The sequence below is a fragment of the Heterodontus francisci genome, chromosome 6, assembly GCF_036365525.1.
Source record: "Heterodontus francisci isolate sHetFra1 chromosome 6, sHetFra1.hap1, whole genome shotgun sequence".
NCBI lineage: Eukaryota > Metazoa > Chordata > Chondrichthyes > Heterodontiformes > Heterodontidae > Heterodontus > Heterodontus francisci.
The window spans coordinates 38,879,443-38,902,065 of NC_090376.1; the positions used below are offsets into that span (position 1 = coordinate 38,879,443).

Below are 22,623 nucleotides of genomic sequence, written 5' to 3' on the forward strand. Positions count from 1 at the left end.
CAGATACAGAAATCTTTAACTGTCAAAAAACATGTTATTTGTTTAAACAAATATGGAATTGCAGATTTTATAGATATATTAAAGAAGCAAAGGGAATATTAAACCTAGACGCTCACTGGTTAGGCTGCAGCTGCACAATTGTGTCCATTTTTAAACAATGTAGGCAAAGGATAATCAGACTTTCCTGAAGTCTAACAATGAAATACTGCCATTGAATTCTCTTTATATTGTATATTAACCTTTAGCCTGCTAAACAGGGAAGTATAAATCAAATTAAACCACCACTGATCCTGCATCAATGGTCAATTTCAGGATGGAGTAATAACAGACTTAAGTAAATGCCTTTGCAGATTGGTTCCTAAAATTTCACAGAACTTCAATCATTTGGTAACAGTGTGAAAAAGTTAGTTCAGCAAAGAAAAACATTATTCATTGGTACCAATAATACAGAATCAAAGACAGACTTATAAAAAGCTTTCACTTGGTAGAACAGCAGTTAAATGTAGCCGGAGTAAAACTATCGAGAATAAAGTAATGAGTTATACTTGTTAGCCCAACAGAAAAAGAGCTTGCTTAACAAGGAAAATAAGGGGTGTCAATTAAATTCTTTTATATTGAGTTATATTTAAACTTGTGATTAATGCAGAATTGCCACATTGAGGGGTGAGAGAACTGTATGAAAATTGCCAGTTTGTAATTAGCATTTGTATTCTTAAAGGCCTAAGATACTCAACTCAGAACCATTTGGATCCCCATTCAAACTATTAGGTCCAGTTCTAAGTATGGCCTTTAATGTGTATGTTCAGATATTACTTTGCATGTTACTTCATTAACCTATAACACCTGACTTCAAGGTTTAAGAACATTACTGATTTGAGAAGTAAGTCATTAGTAAGTTTTCCTTTAAAAAGGTATCCTACTTCAGCAAAGAAGTCAAAACATGGAGTGGTTGCAGAAGTGATCCACTAAAAATTATAACAGGGCAGAGTGTTTAATTGTGAAGAGATTTTTTTTAAAAAACTTGGTCTCTTTTCATCAGAACCAATGTTTAAGAAAGGATTTAAGGCAGCTGTTTCAAGTTATTAGCAAATTTGATGAGGTATGTCAAGAAAAACTTTCCACCAGTTGGAGAGTCAGTAACCAGAGTGCATATATTTAAGATCATCACCAAAAGAACAAATGGGAGATAAAAGGGAGATGTTGGGAAAATGTATATATATTAAAAATATAATCAGAATTCACCTGCCAACTAATCAGCACTCTCTTCTCATACAGTAAAGTCATTACTTCCCTTACATTGGTAATCTTGTGGATTGTCCCGATGAAAAGCTTCAACAACATACCTCTATTTTCAGCAGTTATATATTATTTCAAATCAGAAGGTGGTTAGGACCTAGGAATGTCCCACTAGAAGCAGTAGTGGAAGAAATACCTATAATATCTTTTAAAAGGGAATTGAATGACTATTTGAAAAACAAAAATTTAAAAGGATATGGAAAAAAAAGAGCGGGAATTGGCTTAGGCTTAGATTTTACAGTGGTAATTGATGGTGAAACTCAGCATTCACAGTCATTACTCCACTGGAACAGACCGCAATTTCTGGACTTCACACATGCACAGAAGAGCGTTGAAATCCAGAAGTTGCTGTCAGCGATTTGACACTTCTCCAGAGGGTGCACTGTTAAGGTCTCCCCAGACTGCAATCAATGAGAAATCTATGAACTGACAAGAACTTCCATTCTTTTGTAAAAACCTTTGAAAAAGTTGTACCTTGTTGCATGAGGGTAACCGGGCTTTTAACAGCAGTACTAACTTCATAATTACTGCTAAACATCCTCACTGACCCTGAAAAGCTAAATTTATATTTGAGGAACGTCAAATTTCTCTATAATCAAATACTCCATTTTAAAGTTTTTTTTAAAGTTTCTTTATTTTAGCTTCTATCTTAAGTCAATCAAATTACCTTACTGCTAGAGCTTTGGGAGCCGCTTTCATCGAGGTCAACGGCTAATGCCATTGTTTCACTGCTGACCACAAAATACAGGACATTAAGTGGAATGTTTGAAAGCATGATGTATTCTTCAAAATAATAAAAGGGGCGTGTGAGATGGTGGGAAGTTAAGATGCTAGCTTTGATGTTTCCAGATAGACTGCAAATAGTAGCAATTTGTTAGCCAGTCTCAGGAATTGGGAAAACACATCTCATATCTATCCTGTTGCAAAACTCTGGAGTCTGGTAATAGGAAGCTGTGTAAGCAGTCACGCAGTCAAGGGGTGGAAGAAGAAACGGATATGAGACTGAGGGAGGGGCTGTCCAGCCCAAGATGTTGGGACAGAATATAGAATTATTCCAAAAAGGACGACACAATGAAGTGACAGTGTAGCGTGTTCATTTAAAGAAGTCAAATAGCATTGTATTGATGGAAATAATAGATTTTCAGTATTCATTTGGTGGGAAATAAAGCAGCTTACAGTTCCCATCAAGTCTCATCTCACCAAGTGTTCAACTGGCTCATCTTTGGAGAGAATGAAAAAAATACACTTTAAAGACATTTTGTTTACAATGATGCGCACACCAGTTGACAGTATAAATATCATGGAATCCAGAAAGTAGCTAGAGTAGAATCAATTATGTAACAACGACCTTTGATTACTGGAAAGACCCCACAAGACGACATGCAAAATAAGTTTGGTAAAGGACTGGTTTTGGTAATGAAGTTTTCTTGCATGATGCCACGTTTTAACATATATGCTGAGAAGATAGCATAAAAATTGAAGTCACAGCATCACCGAATTGTTACTGCACAGGAGCCATTCGGCCCATTGTGTCTGCACCGGCTCTCTGAAAAAGCAGTTCACTTAGTGCCAATCCCCGTAACCCTGCACATTCTTCCTTTTCATACCACAGTCTAATTCCCTTTTGAATGCTTCAATTGAACCTGCCACCACCACACTCTCAGGTAGCACATTCTAGACCTTAACCACTCGTTGGGTGAAAAAGCTCTTCCTCAGGTTGCTTTTGCTTCTCTTATCCATTACTTTAAATCTGTGCCTTCTTGTTCTCGATTCTCACACGAGTGGATACAGTTTCTCCCCATCAACTCTGTCCAGACCCCTCATGATTTTGAATACCTCTATCAAATCACTTCTCAGCTTTCTCTTCTCCAAAGAAAACCATCTTAACTTCTTCAATCTATCTGATTTTATTATAATCTGTCCAGGCCCATCAAGAAAGACAGATGCAAGAACTGCATTATGCATTATTTAGTACTTAAGTAATTGTAAGTACTCAAACAACAGACAAAATTCTACAAAGCCTTCAACAGAGTTTGCATTTCAATTGATTCATGGCAAATGAAGCTGAATATAGAACAAAAGCTAATAAAAAAATAGGGGAGGTATGTATACTGCACAAGTGGGATAGAACTTGCCAAGTAGCAAGTTGAGACCTAGTGCTCATCATATCTAAATATAATTAATAATAAACCAAGTAAATGAGATACTGGGCTGTATTCCACAAAAGAACCTATTTCCTTAAACTAAGGGTGATCAAGATTGAAGTAGGTTGCAGTTGTAATAAAAACACAATATGCTGGAAATACTCAGCAGATGTGGCTGTATCTGTAGGGAGAGAGAAACAAAGTTAATGTTTTAGGTCTGTGACTTTTCATCAGAGCAGCAGCAATACTTCGGATGAAAGGTCACAAACGTGAAATGTTAACTGTTTCTCTCTCCCCACAGATGCTGCCAGACCTGCTGAGTATTCCCAGCATTTTGTTTTTATTTCAGATTTCCACAGTATTTTGCATTAGGTTGCAGTTGTGCTGTATAATGATGAAAATAAAATTTTTAAACCATTCCTCTCCCCACACTTTAACATTTAGCTCCCTAACTCCAAGTCATTTCTTCTAAGCATTCATGTCATACATCCTCCTCCAGTCCTCTCGATTCATTCCACAGTTGATAACTTTTTGTATCAACTCAAGAGGTTGCCTGGGGATAGGTTTCTCTTGCATTTTTATATCCTTCTTCCATCACTATCATTCCACTACATCCAATCCTTCTCTGATAATATTCATTAGCTTCCTTCATACTGTATTTCCTTAGCGCGTGCACACACACACACTCATCATTTCCCTATGCAACAGCTGAATAGCTTACACCTTGGTCTCCTCAATCACATTTCCTAATTCAACCAGCCTTTTAAATTTTCTATTCAGTTTTTAATCTTTGCAGTGTCCTACATGTGGAATTTGGCCCGCCCCCATTAGTTTCTCAATAAAAAATTATTTGAATTTACTGTGGAACTCTAGATTGATATTTTCATAGTGTACTGAAGACACCATCTTATACCCATAAAGGATTTCCAGATTTGCACAGGATGAACTGTGCAGCACTCATTTGAGAAGCGCTGTATTAAATCCTACTACTGGTAACGTTTTAAAATTCCCATTTATACAAACATAACATATAGTTTATTTATTTTCCACAAATGCTTATTTACCATTGCATAGTGGCCCTTCTTTGTCAGGAACAATCAGATCATTTGCATGAAATAGAACCAAGTGCCTGCTTTTCCTAGCATAACAGAAAACAATGTTTTCACATTACACTATCAGCTAGCAAAAGTTGAAGCAGGCTAACGATGGTATCATTTTGTACTTTTTATACAAAAAGTATATTAAAAGATGTTACGTCATCACATTCAGCAAGAAAATCCATAGTTAAATATGCCTAGGTAGATTTTGATACAACAATTACAAATCTCAAGTTGACTTAACCATTTTTGGTAAAAGGAGGAAAGAAACAAACAAAAACTGAAAATGTCAGAAATACTCAACTCTCCACAGATGCTGCCAGACTTGTTAACAAAAGGTCACAGACCTGAAAAGTTAACTTCCTTGTATTTTCAGCATTTTCTGTCTTTATTTCAGATTTCCAGCATCCACAGTATTTTGTTTTTGTATTAAAGAACAAACTTGCATTTACATCATGCCTTATGATGTTTTCTGGATGTCCCAAAATGCTTCACAGCCAATAACCTTTATCTGAGGTGCATTCATTTATATACAATAACTTTCTAAAAGAGCAGAACATTTAAGTGTTGCCCATTCCTACTTATGACAGTATAAAGCAGCAATACTCACATCGAGAGATATCCGTTTTAGTGATGAGCAAGGTACAAGATGGCAAGAGCAATGCAGTACATATAAAAGCTTCCGCAGCAGAAGCCCCAACTTTATATTTTCAGCTTTTGCATTAAAAAAGAAAATTAAATAAAAGAGCATCAGTGCAGTGGTTCAGATAGCTTTACAGAAGTCTACTTTAGAAACTCAGATGTTCATGCAGTGATTCCTTTGGTTTCACTAAATATTTAGTATTAGAACCTTGCTAATTCTACAGGTTATATTGTACGGCGTTAGTGGTGGTTCATTAAAATTACAGGTAAACAGATAACCTTACCGTTTTAAGCATGCATTTAGAAGCGTCAGTGCTGTTAATCTTTTCTCAAGCAGCCTACATTTAAATTGTGCTAGACAGACGAACTCAATTTGGCACCAGGTCAAATTAGCAACATGTTCAAAATAAAATGGGAACAGTCAGCACAAAAAAGCCACAACTACAGTTTATTGATAATGACAGTGCTAATTCAAAACACTAGAGCTAGAACGCTAAACCTCAACATTGACTTATTTTCTGTGCAGGCAATTTTTAAATCTGACAAATTTGCATATTGTAACTGGTGCTATACAATGTGTTGTCTGCTTTATTACGTCAACAAAGAAATAATGAATACTAGAAACTTTTTAAATGGTTGAACTATACCTAGGTAAATCAAAACCTGTAACGAATTTCTAGCAGCCTACATTGACTATGTGCAGTTTAAGACTTGAGCAAAATTTCACTACAACTGAGAATTTCTCTCCAGTGACTCAAATAGCTATCTTTGTAAAACAAAATAATTTTAATCTGATTAAACCCAAATTTTGGTACAGATTGACAATACAGAAATAAAAATCAACAAGGAAAATACGAAATATTATTGCAGGCATTTTTAACGATATGTCAAGTGCATTTCAAGCAGAACAGAACGGTTGTTACAATGTAGAGAGGCTCCTTTTCTCAATCACATACCACAATGAACAACTTTCACATGATCTAACTTTTAGGAACCATAACTTAGGGAGGGTTATCCTTCAAAATACACAAACTTTTTTTTCCACTATAACAAGGCAAGCTCAGTTACAGAATTTTATTGATACAGTAGATTATTACAAATTTAACAGGGGAGGTAACTAGAGTGAGGTGTACAATTTGAATGCCTAATACACCATCAGTATTAAAATATTTTAACTAAAACCCTTTTATTTTTCCAATTTTATCTAAAAGCCTAGACGGTTCTGGCATCAATACTGACAAGTAAAATGCCACAAGCATTTTTAGCTGACTTCACATTTTATACAAATGAGGACTTCCTGTCCAACATCTTCAGTGGTGGAAAGCAGAAGCAGTAAAGCAGGTTACAGAAACAAGTATATATAATCAAACACTAAAGGGATTTAGAAAAAGGTGACTTTCCAACAAATCTAACCACAGAAGAATGTGCTGCAGGAAAATGCAATAATGTATTTGTTCTTTCTGTGAACCAGACCTTTCTTGAAGGTAAAATGCCACAGAAGATACAATTATGAACAAGTATTGCTTAAGTTGTCAATGTTCATTGTAACCAACTTTCTTCACCTACACATTTAATACACGGTTGTGTTGGTGATTTAAAGCTGTAATTTAAAAGCTATACAAGCACATTTTCAATCAAAACATAATAAAAATATTTACAATTTCATTTATTTTAATCTCTCTGTAAAGCCAGTACATTGTAGTCAGCACACATCACAATGCACGACAACCCACAATTTATGACTTGATGTGTTTGCCAAAAGCTTGTGACCTTGGGACTGCAAATGCATGGGTAATAGATACAAGATGCTTTCTTTAACAGCCAGTTTGTTAGACAGTGTCCTTTAGCCTTGAGCTTTGCAGTACAATTACCAAGCTCTAATGCCAACATCAGAAAATATTTACTCTTCATCTTCTTTCTCTCTTGTTGGGCTTGCGTCGCACCTGTTAGACACAGAATAGGGTAGGAAATAATTACTTTTTTTGTAAGAATAATGCTTGAAACAACATTTCAGTTGCAATTTTCATGAAGTGTTAAGCATTATAAATATAATCTCTAGGTTTGGTTTTGTAGAGCTTTGGATAAATGATGAACAAACACTGATGCAAACAAAGTGCCCATTCATTAAAATGTAATTGTTTTGAAAAGGAGCAATACAAGATCAATTATCAGTTAAGATCAATATTTTAGATCATATCATGTATTTATTAAAAGTAAAACAGGTGATCTCCTACATCTAGCTTATAGACACATTTGACAGTCTGGCAAACAATAGGGATAAAAATGCAATAAGTGGGAAAACAGAAGAACTTCAAAAATGTGTTGGTAGCTTCTTTTACTTTTGTATTTCATTCTTATTTAAAAGTTGCATAATAGTTACTACCAGAACTGTGAATAGATACCAATCATAATACCCCAACCAAAATTTGTAACAAGAGTAGTAGATTAACACACACGTACATCCCAACAAACAACCATACCCTCAGTGTACTTAATTCATTCTCCTCTTCTGCGTTCACTCCATCCACTGAACCTTCCTGGGAAATATCCATGTTCTCCAATGAACTATCATGATGAGAATCCATCTCTGCAGATGAATCTTCTTCTCCACTGGCAGCTCGTCTTGAACGCCCTCCACGGCTACAAAACAAAGACAAGTGAGGAACATATTTTCACTGTTGCACTAATTATTCAGAAAATAAAAGCAAAATGCTATGAGAAGCCCAGAATGATACTTCTCATGGTGAAATAAATGTTGCACTGATATGAATGTGGTTAGTGATTTTCAAATTTATATTTTGCACTAGCATTTAAGTATCCAACTATTTCTGACAGATTTAATTCAACACCACGGTTTAGTGTAAGGAAAACTGTAATATGTGAAGACACCCACCTTTTAGTATGTTGTCATTCACTTTAATTCTTTAAACATGGTGTGGAATGGGATTATCAAAGCAGGGAAACATCCAAGTTTTAGATCCAAAGACTTAGTGCTACAACTTTTAGAATCCAAATGTGCATCCAATTCAATGAAGGAATAGAAGTGTCCCCTCTCTGCCATAAACTTTAATAGTCTCAGCCCATGGCCTGGAGACCACACCTCTACTGTAGAAAAATGTCCATAATTCAGCCACAAGGATGCCCATTTTGGGAATCTGAAGTTTCACACTAGAGTAGTATGCTATATTCTTCTGAGGCTGATGTCAAACGATACATTCAGGGCAAAATAAAAATATATTTGCTTTGTATCGGACAATAATACACCTGCTTTAGCAGTGCTCGATAGGTATAATGGGTAGCAAAAGGTGGACAAACATTCCACATTCCCTCTTTCCTAGTGCCAAAATCCTGAGGAGCACAAAAAGTCAAAGCTGAAAGCCTGCAGACCTGTTACTCCAACATTTGTAGCGGAAAATTATTAGAATGTTATTTGGGACACAGTTACTAAGCATCTCTCCATTTCCTCCCCCCCCAGAAACCCCCCTCTCTCTTGCTCTGTTCCCCCCCCCACACCTGCTCTCTCTCTGACAGTTGCAGGGAGCGGGAATGGTTGGTCAGTTTTTTTGAAAAATTGCGCTGAGTTTCACAGCTGACAGGTGTGGACGTCAGGACAGTGGTTTCCCAACTTCAGACAGACTCAGGGTTTTCCAGCAGCCTTTTTAAAAAAAAAAAGTTGGAACCTGCCGGAAAACCCTGAGTCTGCCCGAAGTTCAGAAACTGCTGTTCCCAATGTCAGCTATGAAAATGACTTGCGGTTTTTTTTTTTAAACAAGCCGGTCTGAAAGACGACAACGTTGGCAAATTTCTCATCCCTGAAATACATCCGCAAGCCAGATGAAAACCTTTGGCGGGCCGGATCCTGGCCCGCAGGCCATATGTTGGACAATCCTGATCTGGACAGATCTGAGCTGATCAGAGACAGCCAACATGGATTAGTAGCAAATAAGTTATGTCTAACTAACCTTGTTGAATTTTTTGAGGTTACTAACATTATAGATAAGGGAGCTTGTATGGTTATTATTTATATGCACTTGCAGACAGCACTCGATAAGGTTCCAAACAGGAGACAATTAACGAAAATAAAAATGCATGGAATCAGAAGCAACCTATTGACATGGGTAGGGAATTGGTTAGAAGTAGACAGAGTGGAGATATTGGGTATGTACTCGAATCAGCATGATCTGACAGTAGTATCCACCAGCAATTTGCACTGGGGTCCTAACATTTTACTATATTTATAATGACTTAGAAGGAGGGAGGTCCTAGAACACTTATGGCAAGTACCAGTGTCTGCTTATGCAGAAAGTGCACTAGAGGTAGCTTTACTAATTATATAAAACAAAAACAAGAACACAGTTTATTCCAATTTACATTTCCTGGTAAAGGAAAGCACTTCAACATCACCAAATTTTAAAACAAAAAGTTATGACACAAAGTAGTAAACATTCTAAGACAATACTATAAAAGAATAAGACAATATTAAACATTTTTTTTTTAAACCTTGTCTTGTTCCAAGATGTTGATACCTAAACACTAAAATGTAACCTGAAGTTCTGGGCAATGCCTTGGATTGGCCAGATGACAGGATGGAAGCCAAATTTACTGTCAATGATACTGACAACCTCTCAAAACCCTCAGAACCCACAAACTAGATTTAGGCAGGAGGCTAGTGTTGGACCATATTCAACATAGTAACCACATAGCAGGTGAAATTTGAAAAAAAAAAAAATAAAGCAACAGTCTGCTTCTTTCAGTATTGTTTATCCACCATCCCATTAGTGGCAAACCTGATGATACCTTTATTTTTGAGGTATGATTTGGCCAGAAAAGTAGTGTGGATCAAGAGTATGCAATACGTCAACCGGATTTGAAAAATAAACTGCACTCTGCAGCACTACCGCTTTTGAAGCTATTAGACATGTTTGTAAAATTAATGTAAATTATATTACCTGTTGAGCTCAAGGGGCTTTTGAATTTAGGTCACTTGTACTCAAATTCTAAAAGTAAAATTTAACTACAATCAATCTTTTAAACAGAACTGCTACTTAATGCAGATATAAATTTTATTAGAATGTTGCTAATTTATTTTTGTATGAGTGGATACACTGTTCAAGTTTGAATGAATATTAGTGCAATTTTATCAGCTGATATACTGAAACTTCAATTATGTGTCAGTCTCGATAGTCCAGGGTTCTAATCTATTATGGTGGATAATTAAGATTGCATTACAATTCACATAATGCAGGTGAGTAATCAGTTTGTGGTGCCACATACCTACAATTATTTTTATTTGCTGTCAACTTACATGTCAGTAGAGATTTCTGAGAGAGAGAGAGAGGTGGAATGCAACTTGTATGTCATTTAGCTGCCCAGGACTAAAGGATCAGTTTTTTTTTAACTACATCATATTTGAGAAATGACTGTGTAATAAATAGGACTAAAATTAAAATAGAAAATCACAATATCAAATCAAATGTCAGAACACATTTGCATTCAATGATGTTAGTTTAAATGACTTAATACAAATTCAAGTCTGTAATGTTAGATGCAATTTACATAAGCAATATTACTACACATCAGCAATTTAAAATCAATACTGATGGAGATGCAAAAGATCGTTGCAAATGGTCAGATTAATTTTTTTTTCAATCATGGGATGTGGGCATAGCTGGCTATGCCAGCATCTATTGCCCATCCCTAATTGCCCTTGAGAAGGTGGTGGTGAGCCGCCTTCTTGAACTGCTGTAGTCCATGTGGGGTAGGTACACCCACAGTGCCTTTAGGAAGGGAGATACAGGATTTTGACCCAGCAACAGTGAAGGAACGGCAATAGATTTACAAGTCAGGATGGTGTGTGGCTTGGAGGGGAACTTGCAGGTGGTGGTGTTCCCATGCAACTGCTGCCCTTGTCCTTCTAGTTGGTAGAGATCGCAGGTTTGGAAGGTGCTGTCTAAAGAGCCTTGGTGCGTTGCTGCAGTGCATCTGACAGATGGTACACACTGCTGCCATTGTGTGTCGGTGGTGGAGGGAGTGAAGGTTTATGCAAGGGGTGCCAATCAAGCAGGCTGCTTTGTCCTGGATGATATCAAGCTTCGAATCAAGCTGCATCCATCCAGGTAAGTGGAGAGTATTCCAACACACTCTTGATGCACCTTGTAGATGGTGGACAGGCTTTGGGGAGTCAGGTGGAGAGTTACTCGCCGCAGGATTCCTAGCCTCTGACCTGCTCTTGTAGCCACTGCATTTATATGGCTACTCCAGTTCAGTTTCTGGTCAATGGTAACCCCCAAGATGTTGATAGTAGGGGATTTAGCGATCGTAATGCCATGGATTGTCAAGGGTAGATGGTTAGATTCTCTCTTGTTTGAGACAGTCATTGCCTGGCACTTGTGTCGCACGAATGTCACTTGCCACTTATCAGCCCAAGCCTGGATGTTGTTCGGGTCTTGCTGCATTTCTACACGGACTGCTTCAGTATCTGAGGAGTTGCAAACGGTACTGAACATTGTGCAACCATCAGCGAACGTCCCCACTTCTGACCTTACAACCGAAGGAAGGTCATTGATGAAGCAGCTGAAGATGGTTGGGCCTAGGACCCTGAGGAACTCCTGCAATGATGTCCTGGAGCTGAGATGATTGGCTTCCAATAACCACAACCATCTTCCTTTGTGCTAGCTATGATTCCACGATAGGCCAAAGGGCCTGTTTCTGTGCTGTATCACTCTATGACTCCAACCAGCGGAAAGTTTTCCCCCTGATGCCCATTATTAACTGCATACTAATTCAGGACACAATACACATGCTATGATTCCACACATTTTGTTTCTGCATTTTCCTCCAAGTCTCTTTGAACCACTTAATCCCCATACCTGCAAAAATAGGTGATCTGCTCTTAACTTACAGCTACTTGTTCTCCCCATCTCCAAAACAGATCAACTCTGCTTGTAACCTCACTCATAACCCAGAAACTAGCCAAGTACTGAACTGTGAAAACAAGCTAGACTTGGGAGCTTCAAATGTTTCAACTCAACACTCTACCTTAAAATATCTGAGAATGATTACATTTAATTTATTTTTCACTTCCAAATGATTAAAGAGGCACAAACAAGTGCTCAAAATACTAACCCAATCTTTAATCACTGTTTCTATTTTTATAGACTTTAAACAAATTATCCACTTACAAATTTTTCTTTGGTTGCGACTGTGGTGTAGTTGGCATTTTTGGCGGCCTTCCTCGTTTCTTCTGTGGTGTTGATTCCGTAGATAAAGACTCATTTACATCAGACTCTTGAGTTTCTATTCTAAAAGGATAGATAATTGCAACATTTAGGGCTGAATTTTACAGACGGGGAGGCCGGAAAATGCCTCCGGGATACGGCCGCCACGCATCCCAACGCCGTGAGGGCCTGGCCCAATATTGCTGGCGGCAGCATGGCCTCGTGGCGGCCCCCCCGCCGCTCGGTGACAGCACTGCTATTAACATATGTAAAATTTAAATCACTGATCATTGGTGTAGGGGATGGTGGGAACGATTATAGAGTAAAGTTTATGTACTTTTGGGGGGGGGGGGGGGGGGGGGCGGCAGGGAAGGTCAGGTGGACAAGTTAAGTGTTGCGGGGGGCAAGAGGGCAAGTAATTAATTCTCTGGTTATTGGGGGGGGTAGGTGGGAGAGGGGCTGGATAAATTTATTTAATTTTTTTAAATCAATATCTCTTCAAATATTTAATCTTTAATTAGAGTGGCAGGGCTCAAAGCCCTTTAAAAATGGCGTCAGCGCCTCTGTGCAAGCAGCTAACACCATTGCTGGGGACGGACAGCCCGTCCTCTCCACGTCACTCTGTTGTTTTCGCCCATTGTTTCAGCCCTTTGTGTTTCTTTGCTCAATTTCTAAATTTATTAAAGCACTAATAAAAAAATGTATAATTATAGACACTATATCCATACAATTGAATGCTGTGTTGCGAAGATAATTAAATTCGGCCTAGACTTGGCCTGAGAGATGATAAAACAGCGAGTCATAGTAAATGACTGCTTTTTCAGACTGGGGGATGGTCGACAGTGGTGTTCCCCAAGGGTCAGTGCTGGGATCATTGCTTCTTTTGCTATATATAAATGAATTGGATCCTGGAATACAGAGCAGAAACTCAAAATTTGCTGATGACACCAAACTTGGAGTTGAGGCAGTGAGGATGATATAAACCACCCGAAACTGGACATAGATAGGCTAGCAGAACGGGCAGAGAGAGGTGGCAGATGGAATTTAATACTGACAAATGTGAGGTGATGCATTTTGGCAGAAGGAATAGGGAGAGGCAATATATATTTAATGGCACAGCTCTAAACAGTGCGCAGGAGCAAAGGGACCTGTGCATGAAGGTGGCAGAACATGAGTGAGTAGTTAGTAAAGCATATGGGATCTTGGACCATAGAGGTATTCAGTACAAAAGCAGGGAGGTTATGCTGAATCTTTATAAAACTCTGGTTGGGCCCCAATTGGAGTATTGCGTCCAGTTCTGGTCGCCACACTTGAGGAAGGATATGAGGGTCCTTATCAGAATGGTTCCAGGGATGGAGGGTTTTAGTTATAAGGTTAGATTGGAAAAGCTGGGTTTGTTCTCCTTAGAACAAAGGAGATTTAATAGAAGTGTACAAGATTTTGACAGACTTAGATAAGTCAGACAAGGAAAAGCTGTTCCCATTAACAAATGGTACAAGGTCCAGGGAACACCGATTGAATGCTTTGGGCAGAAGATGCAAAAGGAATATGAGGAAGTACTTTTTTTATGCAGCGGGTGGTAATGACCTGGAACTCGCTGCCCACAGGGATGGTACAAGCGGAGACAATCAATAACTTCAAGAGGAAGTTGGATGGCCACCTGAAAGAGATAGACTTGCAGGGCTACAGGAATCGAGCTGACAGCATAGCTACTTGGAGAGCCGGCATGGACTCAATGGGCCAAATGGCCTCCTTTTGTGCCGTAAATGACTATGACTATGTGCTGAGTTTAAGTAATTGTGAATAAAAGTTCTCTAACTGTTGTGAAGTTAAAATATCCCAGTCTGTGCACTGAACTGTGAAGACAGACTTGAATTTGGATTCATTTAAGATGCAAAGACCTTGAGGGGATCAGATTCAGGTCTATAAAACTGATAAGGGCATCAGTAACAAATAAGGAGATAGTCTTCAGTGATGGAGTCATCATTTAAAATTGAGAAAGCAGGGAGTGAGATTGGAAGTATTTTTCTTAATGGGTGATCAATCAACTGGCTCGTTGTTCTATGGGTATGATTCTTGCTTAGCCAACGAGAGGTCCCAGGTTCAAATCCTGGATGAGCCTTTGTTTCTATAAATTTGGGGTAAAGGCAGGGTGAGTTGCTCTTGCAGAGAGCTAGCATGGACACGATGAGCCAAATGGCCTCCTTCGGTGCTGTAGCCATTCTATGATTTTAATCTATGGAATACCACACCAGAGGTGGTACCGAGGGTTGACTCTTTGTAGTTCTTCGAAGCTTTAGATGGATTTCATAGAATTGGAGAATGGTTTACAGCACAGAGAAAAAGAGGCCATTTTGCTGTCTTGTCTGTGCTGGCTCCCTGCAAGAGGAACTCACCTAGTCCCACTCCAGTGCCCTTTCCATGTAGCTCTGCAAATTTTCCTCCCCTCAGGTGCTTATCCAATTCCCTTTTGAAATTCACGACTGAATCTCCACCACACTCGCAAGCAGTGCATTCCAGATCCTGACCACTTGCTGCATAGAAAAACTTCATGTCGTCGTTTCTTTTGCTAATCACAAATTTGTGTCCTCCGGTCCTTGACCCGCCAATGGGAACAGTTTCGCCCTATCCAGATCCCTCGTGATTTTGAGCACATCTATCAAATCTCCTCTCAACCTTCTCTTTTCTAAGGAGAACCACCCCAGCTTCTCCAATTCCCACAAATGTTTTCTGCATCCTCTCGAAAGCCTTAACATCCTTGCTAAAGTGTGATGCCCAAAACTGGACACAATACTCCAGTTGAAGCCAAACTAGTGTTTTATAAAGGCTCATCATAACTTTCGTGCTTTTGTATTCTATGCCCCTATTTATAAAACCCAACATCACGTATGCCTTATTACTTTCTCAACCTCCCCTGCCACCTTCAATGATCTGTGCATATACACTCCAGGTCTCTCTGCTACTGCACCCACTTTAGAATTGTATCCTTTATTTCACATTGCCTCTCCTCATTTTTTCTACCAAAATGTATCACTTTACACCTCTCTGCATTAAATATCATCTGCCACTTATCTGCCCATTTCACCAGCATGTCCACATCCTCTTGAAGTCTATCACTATTCTTCTCACAATTCACAATACTTCCAAATTTTGTGTTATCTGCCAATTTTGAAATTGTGCCCTGTACACCCAAGTCTAGGTCATTAATATACATCAAGAAAAGCAGTGGGCCCAGTACCGACCCGAGGAATCCCACTGCATACATTCCTCCTGTCTGAAAAACAACCGTTTACCACTACTGTTTCCTGTCACTCAGCCAACGTCATATCCATGTTTTCACTGTTCCTTTTATTCCATGGGCTTTAACTTCGCTGGCAAGCCTATTATGTGACATCAAATGCCTTTTGGAAGTCCATGTACACGTCAACTGTATTACCCTCATTAACCCTCTGTTACCTCATCAAAAAATCCTCACCCAATTTAGTTAAAAACAATTTGCATTTGACACATCCGTTCTGACTTTCGTTAATTAATCTACACTTGTCCAACTGACGGTTAATTTTGTTACAGATTATCATTTCCAAAAGTTTTTCCCAACAAGGAGGTTAAACTGACTGGCCTGTAGTTGCTGGGTTTACCCTTACACCCTTTTTTGAACAAGGGTGTAAACATCTGCAATTCTCTAGTCCTCTGGCGCTACCCCCGTTTCTAAGGAGGATTAGAAAATATCCGCAATTTCCACTCTTACTTTGCTCAGTATCCACGGTTGTGTCTGATCCATTCCTGGTGGCTTATCAACTTTAAGTACAGCCAATCTTGCCAATACCTCTATCGACTGTTAACCCATCCAGTATCTCAACTACGTCCTCTTTCACTATGACTTCAGCAGCATCATCTTCCTTGGTAAAGACAGATGCAAAGCACTCATTTAGTTCCTCAGCCATGCCCTCTGCCTCCATGTACAGATTCCCCTTTTGGTTCCACCCCTCCTCTTACAACCTTTTTACTATTTAATAAAAGCAAAATACTGCAGATGCTGGAAATCTGAAATAAAAACCAAGTGCTGCAAATACTCAGCAGGTCTGGCAACATCTGTGGAGAGAGGAGCAGAATTAACATTTCAGGTCTGTGACCTTTCATCAGAACCACAGATGCTGCCAGACCTGCTGAGTATTTCCTTTTACTACTTATATGCCTAAAGACGACTTTTGGATTTCCTTTTCTGTTAGCTGTCAGTCACTTCTCATACTCTCTCTGCCTCTCGTACTTTTTCACTTCCCCTCTGGACTTTCCATATTCAACCTGGTTCTCATTTGTATTATCAACGTAGCATCCGTCATGCACACCCTTTTTCTGTTTCATCTTGCTCGCTATCTCTTTGGTCGTTGCGGAAGGTCCGGCTTTGGTTGCCCGATCTTTCTCCCTTATGGGAATGTACCTCAATTATACCTGAACCATCTCCCCTTTAAATTGTTCCATTGTAGATTTCAATTTACCTAGGACAAACCAGCTCTCATCCCACTGAAATTGGCCCTCCTCCAATTAAGTATTTTTGGAAAGTTACAAGATCATGGCAGAAAGGTGGTTAAGATTTAGGATAATAACCAAAAAGCTGATCTCCTTAGGGACAGAGAGGAATTTTTGACATAGGTTTCATTGAAAATAAGACCCATAGTCAATCAATCAAGCTCTCTCCCAAGAGAGTTGGGGAACTGAGTGGATGGGGACAGGAGGATTACAGGTGTGGATGAGTCCAGCGTGGTGAGAGATGAATGCATATAGGCCCAATAGTTTTTTTTGTTTCCTGCGTACAAAACAAGGCATTTTGAGCAATTGTTGGGGAATACACCATTTGGTGGTGTGACCTAATTGTTACAGATCAATGCTATCATGTCAGGTAATAATTACCAGGTATATGCTGACATTTTAAATCTAGAACAAATGTTGATGTGACATTCTATTGTTTAAGGATGGAGCAGATTTTGTAAAGGCAGAAGGATAACTCTGATAACTTAAAATAATTGACTGGCCAAGGTTCTCTGTTTGATGTCCTGATTATATCACTGACTGTTTTACATACCTAAAGCTAGTGAAGACACTTTTGAAAGCATAGCAAGTTGGAACTCACCTTTGAGAGTGATACAAGAGCCAATAAAAATCAGAATGTATAAGAGTTCCAAAAATTTAACAGTTATTATCTTATACATTTGATGATATGAAGGCATTCACAATCTTTTCAGTCTTGAGCAAGCAATCCCCCAAGACTACAACCTCTGTGTCTTGCATTAATGGACAGTGTTTGGTATCTGATGATGTCACCTTCCATACCAGTGTTTCAGATATGTCTCCCTTTTGCCTCAACCAAGGATTCCCCTCCACCATGATTGACAGGGCCCTCAATTGTGTCAATCTCATTTCCGCTCTCAGCCCTTCCCCTCTTCCAGAATCATTACAGGGTTCCCCTTGTCTTCACCTTACACTCCATCAGCCTCCATATTCAATAGATCATCCTACACTATTTCTGCCACTGTCAGCATATGCCACCACCAAACACATCCTTCCCTCTCCTTTCAGCACTCTTAAGGGACAGTTCCCTCCTGGCCCACTCCTCAAATCACCACAAGATGCAACACCTGCATTTTTACCTCCTCTCTTCCAGGGCTTCAAAAATTCCTTCCTGGTTAAACAGCTTGTATTTCTCTCAATTTTGTATAGTGTAATGGGGAAATTGAGGTGATAGCTTTGCGGAACACCTTTGTTCAGTCTACAACAATGTTCCCTCCAAGCCGTGCAGGTTCACGGCCATGCAGCAATCAGGAATGTGCCATGCAGGGAACAAACAGGCCTTGCACAAGCAACATTTTCATTAAGGTGTGTACATACGTGTCAGCGGGGCAATCTTAAAAGGGGCTGTGCAGTGCAACAAGCCAGCGGCACACAGCAAACAGAAGTTAGAGGAAACACTGGTCTGCAAGTGTGACCCTAAGTTTTCTGTCACTTGTCATTCTAATTCTCCACTTCACTCTGATCTTCCTGACTCCAACCTCCTCCAAATGAAGCTCAACAAGAGTTCGAGAAACAGCATCTCATCTTTCAATTAGGCACTTTACAGGCTCCTGGGCTCAATATGGAGTTCAACAATTTTCAAATCATACCCTCTGCCCCCAAATTTTTCCGACAAGCTGCAGTTAGTAATGATTTTGCTTTTGCCATTTAAATGTCTCCTAGAGCCGTCTTTTGTTTCTTTACTTGTCCTATTACCATCTTGTTTTGCCTGCACCATCATCCCTTTTATTATTTAATCTCTCCCGCCTTCCACACTATAACAGACTTTCCCTTTTGTTCTTTCCCCACCTCTGTACTTGCTTAAAACCTGTTACATAACTTTATTCAGTTCTGATGGAAGGTCATCAATCTGAAAAGTTAACTCTTTTCTCCTGCCACAGATGCTGCCTGATCTGAATATTTCCAGCATTTTCTGCTTTTATTTCAGATTTACAGTATCAGCAGTAATCAGTTTTTATGTTAGCGCTTGATATCTGTTCTTCATTATAATCTCTTGGGTAGCTTCACAATCTTTCTTACCTTTACCATGTGAAACCATCCACAATCTCCAAATGTCTTTGATTTCCCTCCGCACTATTATTTCACAGCAAATCTGATTACACTGGTTCTCATCGTATGCACTATGTCTATTGTTAGCTTGGCCACCTGCGATCCCTCATTTGCTGAATCAATACTATTTTTCATTTAAACAAGGGTAGGTAATAATGGCTGTTTTTAAAATGCTGTGGGTTTGCTATGGGAGAATTTGGAGAGGTTGACAATATCATTCTACAACCGAGAAAAATTAGTTTGGAATGTTATTGGACAGTTTAGCAAATCTCTGGTGTTTTTTTTTTACAACCACCCCCCACCCGACATGCCAGCTAGTGTAATTCCACTCACTTGCATGATTCACATATTGGGCTGGATTTTTCCTATTGAGGCGGCGAGCCTCCAAAACAGCATAGCACACACGCAAGATGTGTGCGGCGTTCATTTGCATAGAGGGGGCGGATCGCCCGCCCCCCATGAAGTAGAGGGGGCAGGCACTCCGTCCCCGGCAACAGCGTCAGGCGCCACCGCGCAGACGCCATTTCTGAAGGGCTTCAAGCTCTTACAAGTCATTTACATATTTTTTAAAAAAGTAAATGGCAAGTTGCAGTTAAATTTAAACATTCAATAAAAGATCGAAGACCCTCTCCCATCTCCCCAAATGATTTATTTATTTCCCTCTCCCCCCGAAAAAAACTTTTCTGCCGTTCCCAAACAATCCCCCCCAAACTTTATAAAGTCTGGCCCTCAACTCCTTCCCATCATCCCCACATCCAATAGGGACAATTTTCCCCGTTCCCCCCCAACCCCTGCCCTGAAAACTTCACTTCTCCACCCACCCCCCCCACCAGTGTTACACCTCAGATCTCCAAATGGAGATCTAAAGGCGCAGAGTCCCGGCATCCAGCCGGAATATCAGCGTGGGACTGTCATCAGGATGAGTTAAGTAATTATTCGTTCGTTAACATTTATTTGACTATTTAAATTAAGGATCCATCGGCAAGCAGTGGGGGGGGGGGGGCACAGTGTGGTCACCACGAGGCCTCGATATTGGCGTCAAGGCTCATGGCAGGCCTCTCCTGGAGGTATTTTCCAGGCCACCACGCCACGACCCCCAATGTCGGTGGTGGTGGGGGGGGTGCCGGTAAAATCCAGCCTATTATTTCATATTATTCTTCATTCTCCCAGGTCACCCTTGGGAGGGAAAAAAAATTATGGACTCTCCTTCAAGAACAGCTTGCAGAACAAATTCTTCATTCTAACCAGCCTGTGTAAGCAATGTTATTCAACTATCCAATTAATTCTTTTTGTACTAATTTTTAAAATATGTGCCTTCTCACTACTGCCCTGCCAATCAATGGAAACAATCTATTTGCACCATCGCCACTCTTCACAATCTTAAGGAAGTTAGGAGCTGTGCTGTAGGAAGCTACATAAACATGAGTCATAAGCAGCCCATCTCTATTGGAAAAACTATTTAGTCACATGCATCAACTTAAATCTCTGGATAGTTCCAGAACTGCACTTCAATCAATCAAGACATGCATTTCCCAAATCAAGTTCTCTTACTTAGGGACTATATGAATAGCTGCAAATGTTCATTCTATAAATATCCATATTACATTTCTACTTTACCAGTCTAGAACATTTGACAGGTCTTTTTAGCTTTTATGTTTTACTTGAAGAATTAAATGCAGTGGTTAGCACCGCAGCCTCACAGCTCCAGCGACCCGGGTTCAATTCTGGATACTGCCTGTGCGGAGTTTGCAAGTTCTCCCTGTGACCGCGTGGGTTTTCGCCGGGTGCTCCGGTTTCCTCCCACAGCCAAAGACTTGCAGGGGATAGGTAAATTGGCCACTGTAAATTGCTCCTTGTGTAGGTAGGTGGTAGGGAATTAGGGATTACCGTAGGGTTAGTATAAATGGGTGGTTGTTGGTCAGCACAGACTCGGTGGGCCGAAGGGCCTGTTTCAGTGCTGTATCTTTAAATAAAAATAAATAAAATAAAATAATCTTCAGTTCTTAAAGGTTTTAGTCTATAAATAGCTGAGGATATATAAAATTATCACTTTCCAAATACCAACCTTTGAGATTTTTTGGGTGCTCTTGGCTGTCTGGTTCTTTTCTGCTTTTGTTCTTTGTTTTCATTATCTCCGTCACCATCTTCTTCCTCTGCTGATATTGCTCTCTTTTTACTCCTTTTGCCCCCCTTGCCTTGTGTTTCTCCCTTAGGGACTTCCTCATTTGTAGCTTTTGGTGGACGCCCTCTTTTTGTCTTCTTCGGTGGACTATTCTGTTCATCTTCATTTTCCAAGAGGTCTTCTTTTGATCTCTTCTCTTCTGGCCATTGCTGTTCATCTGATTCAGAGGTGTGTGCAATTCTTTTTCGACCACGCTGACCTGTTTTTGCAGGTTTCACCTGATCCAGAAGTTCTGCACTTGACCTATCCTCTTGATCTAATGAAATCGCAGAGGCTGCTTTCTTTCGTCCTCTGGGTTTATCGGTTTCTGACTATAAAGAACAATTGGTTATCACTGGCTTGTGGGGTAAGAGCAAAAAACAGTCACAGCTATCTGTGATAAGACAAAGAATGTGACAGAACAAAACAAGTTGCTCCTATCATTTAATAGACATTATTTATTAACTCCTAAAATAGTGACTATGACTTGAGCTCTGTTTGTTGAGCAGACTACGAGCTTCCATGATGTCAAACATTTGACTGACAGAAGCAAACTGAGAAGTACTTAACCCATATAAACCAGAACAGCAGATTACATTTGGAGCAGACTGCAAATCTTCCAGAACTACTTGTACAGAGGGCCGAATAGCCTGTTCCTGTGCCATACTGTTCTTTGTTCTTATTCAGTCATTACCACAATACTGTCATCACTCAGGTTATCATTATTGTTTGCAAAGTGACTTCTCTTTCCTCCCCTGTTCCAAGGTGTCAGAACATAAGCACAAGGTGTCACAGCATGTTGACACTTTTAGGTAATGGCTTTGGATCAGTTCCCTAAACACCAAGTTCATCTGGGGAAACTTGCACAGTGTAACCAGACAAATGTAACAGGATAAATATGTCACAAGTTTGGCCTTTATGTTGAACACTGCCTGCTCCCGTAGAAACTGCGTAGAGCTGCTAGAAGCAACGCGACACTAATGAATTACTTCCAATAATCGTCTCTTGAACACACTCAGTTAGACATACCCTCAGATGGTCCGAGTCTTCCCTCTTATCCATTTTCTTTGCTGGAAGAGGTGGATTCTTCATTACTGTGATGTCCTCATTTTCACTGTGATCGATTTCAGTGCTATCGAGCCTTGATTAAATGATTTACAAATTGAGTATTTAAATATAGCTAAAATGACTAATTCATTTCTTGTTCTATTTCCTTGCACACAAATCTTCTCATCCATTGAATTCATTTCTCAAAATAAACATTTTACAATTTTCCTCACAAATAGATACTAAACACGCAGTGACATATATTCTACCAGAAATTGCCCATCTTACCATTAAAAAAAACATGCAGTGATAACTGGCTTGAAATTACTCCTTTTAAAATATATAATGCAAACTTTATGGAAAATTATATTCTGTGAAAAACACTAAGATGAACAGCAATTGCA

The 22,623-nt window shown here is 39.5% G+C and overlaps 1 protein-coding gene across 3 annotated transcripts in view; it reads right to left on the bottom strand.

Moving 5' to 3' along the window:
- Positions 1-5,610: 5,610 nt before the first annotated feature.
- Positions 5,611-22,623, bottom strand: part of pds5b (PDS5 cohesin associated factor B) — a 261,787-nt gene continuing 244,774 nt past the window's right edge. For all 3 annotated transcript variants that reach the window (XM_068033499.1, XM_068033498.1, XM_068033500.1), the window contains exons 31-35: positions 22,202-22,313; positions 21,077-21,504; positions 12,361-12,480; positions 7,660-7,819; positions 5,611-7,122 (exon numbers count right to left, since the gene is read on the bottom strand). In XM_068033499.1, coding sequence (XP_067889600.1) covers positions 7,087-7,122; positions 7,660-7,819; positions 12,361-12,480; positions 21,077-21,504; positions 22,202-22,313 — 856 coding nt within the window. In that variant the 3' untranslated portion in view covers positions 5,611-7,086. The remainder of the gene's footprint in view (positions 7,123-7,659; positions 7,820-12,360; positions 12,481-21,076; positions 21,505-22,201; positions 22,314-22,623) is intronic.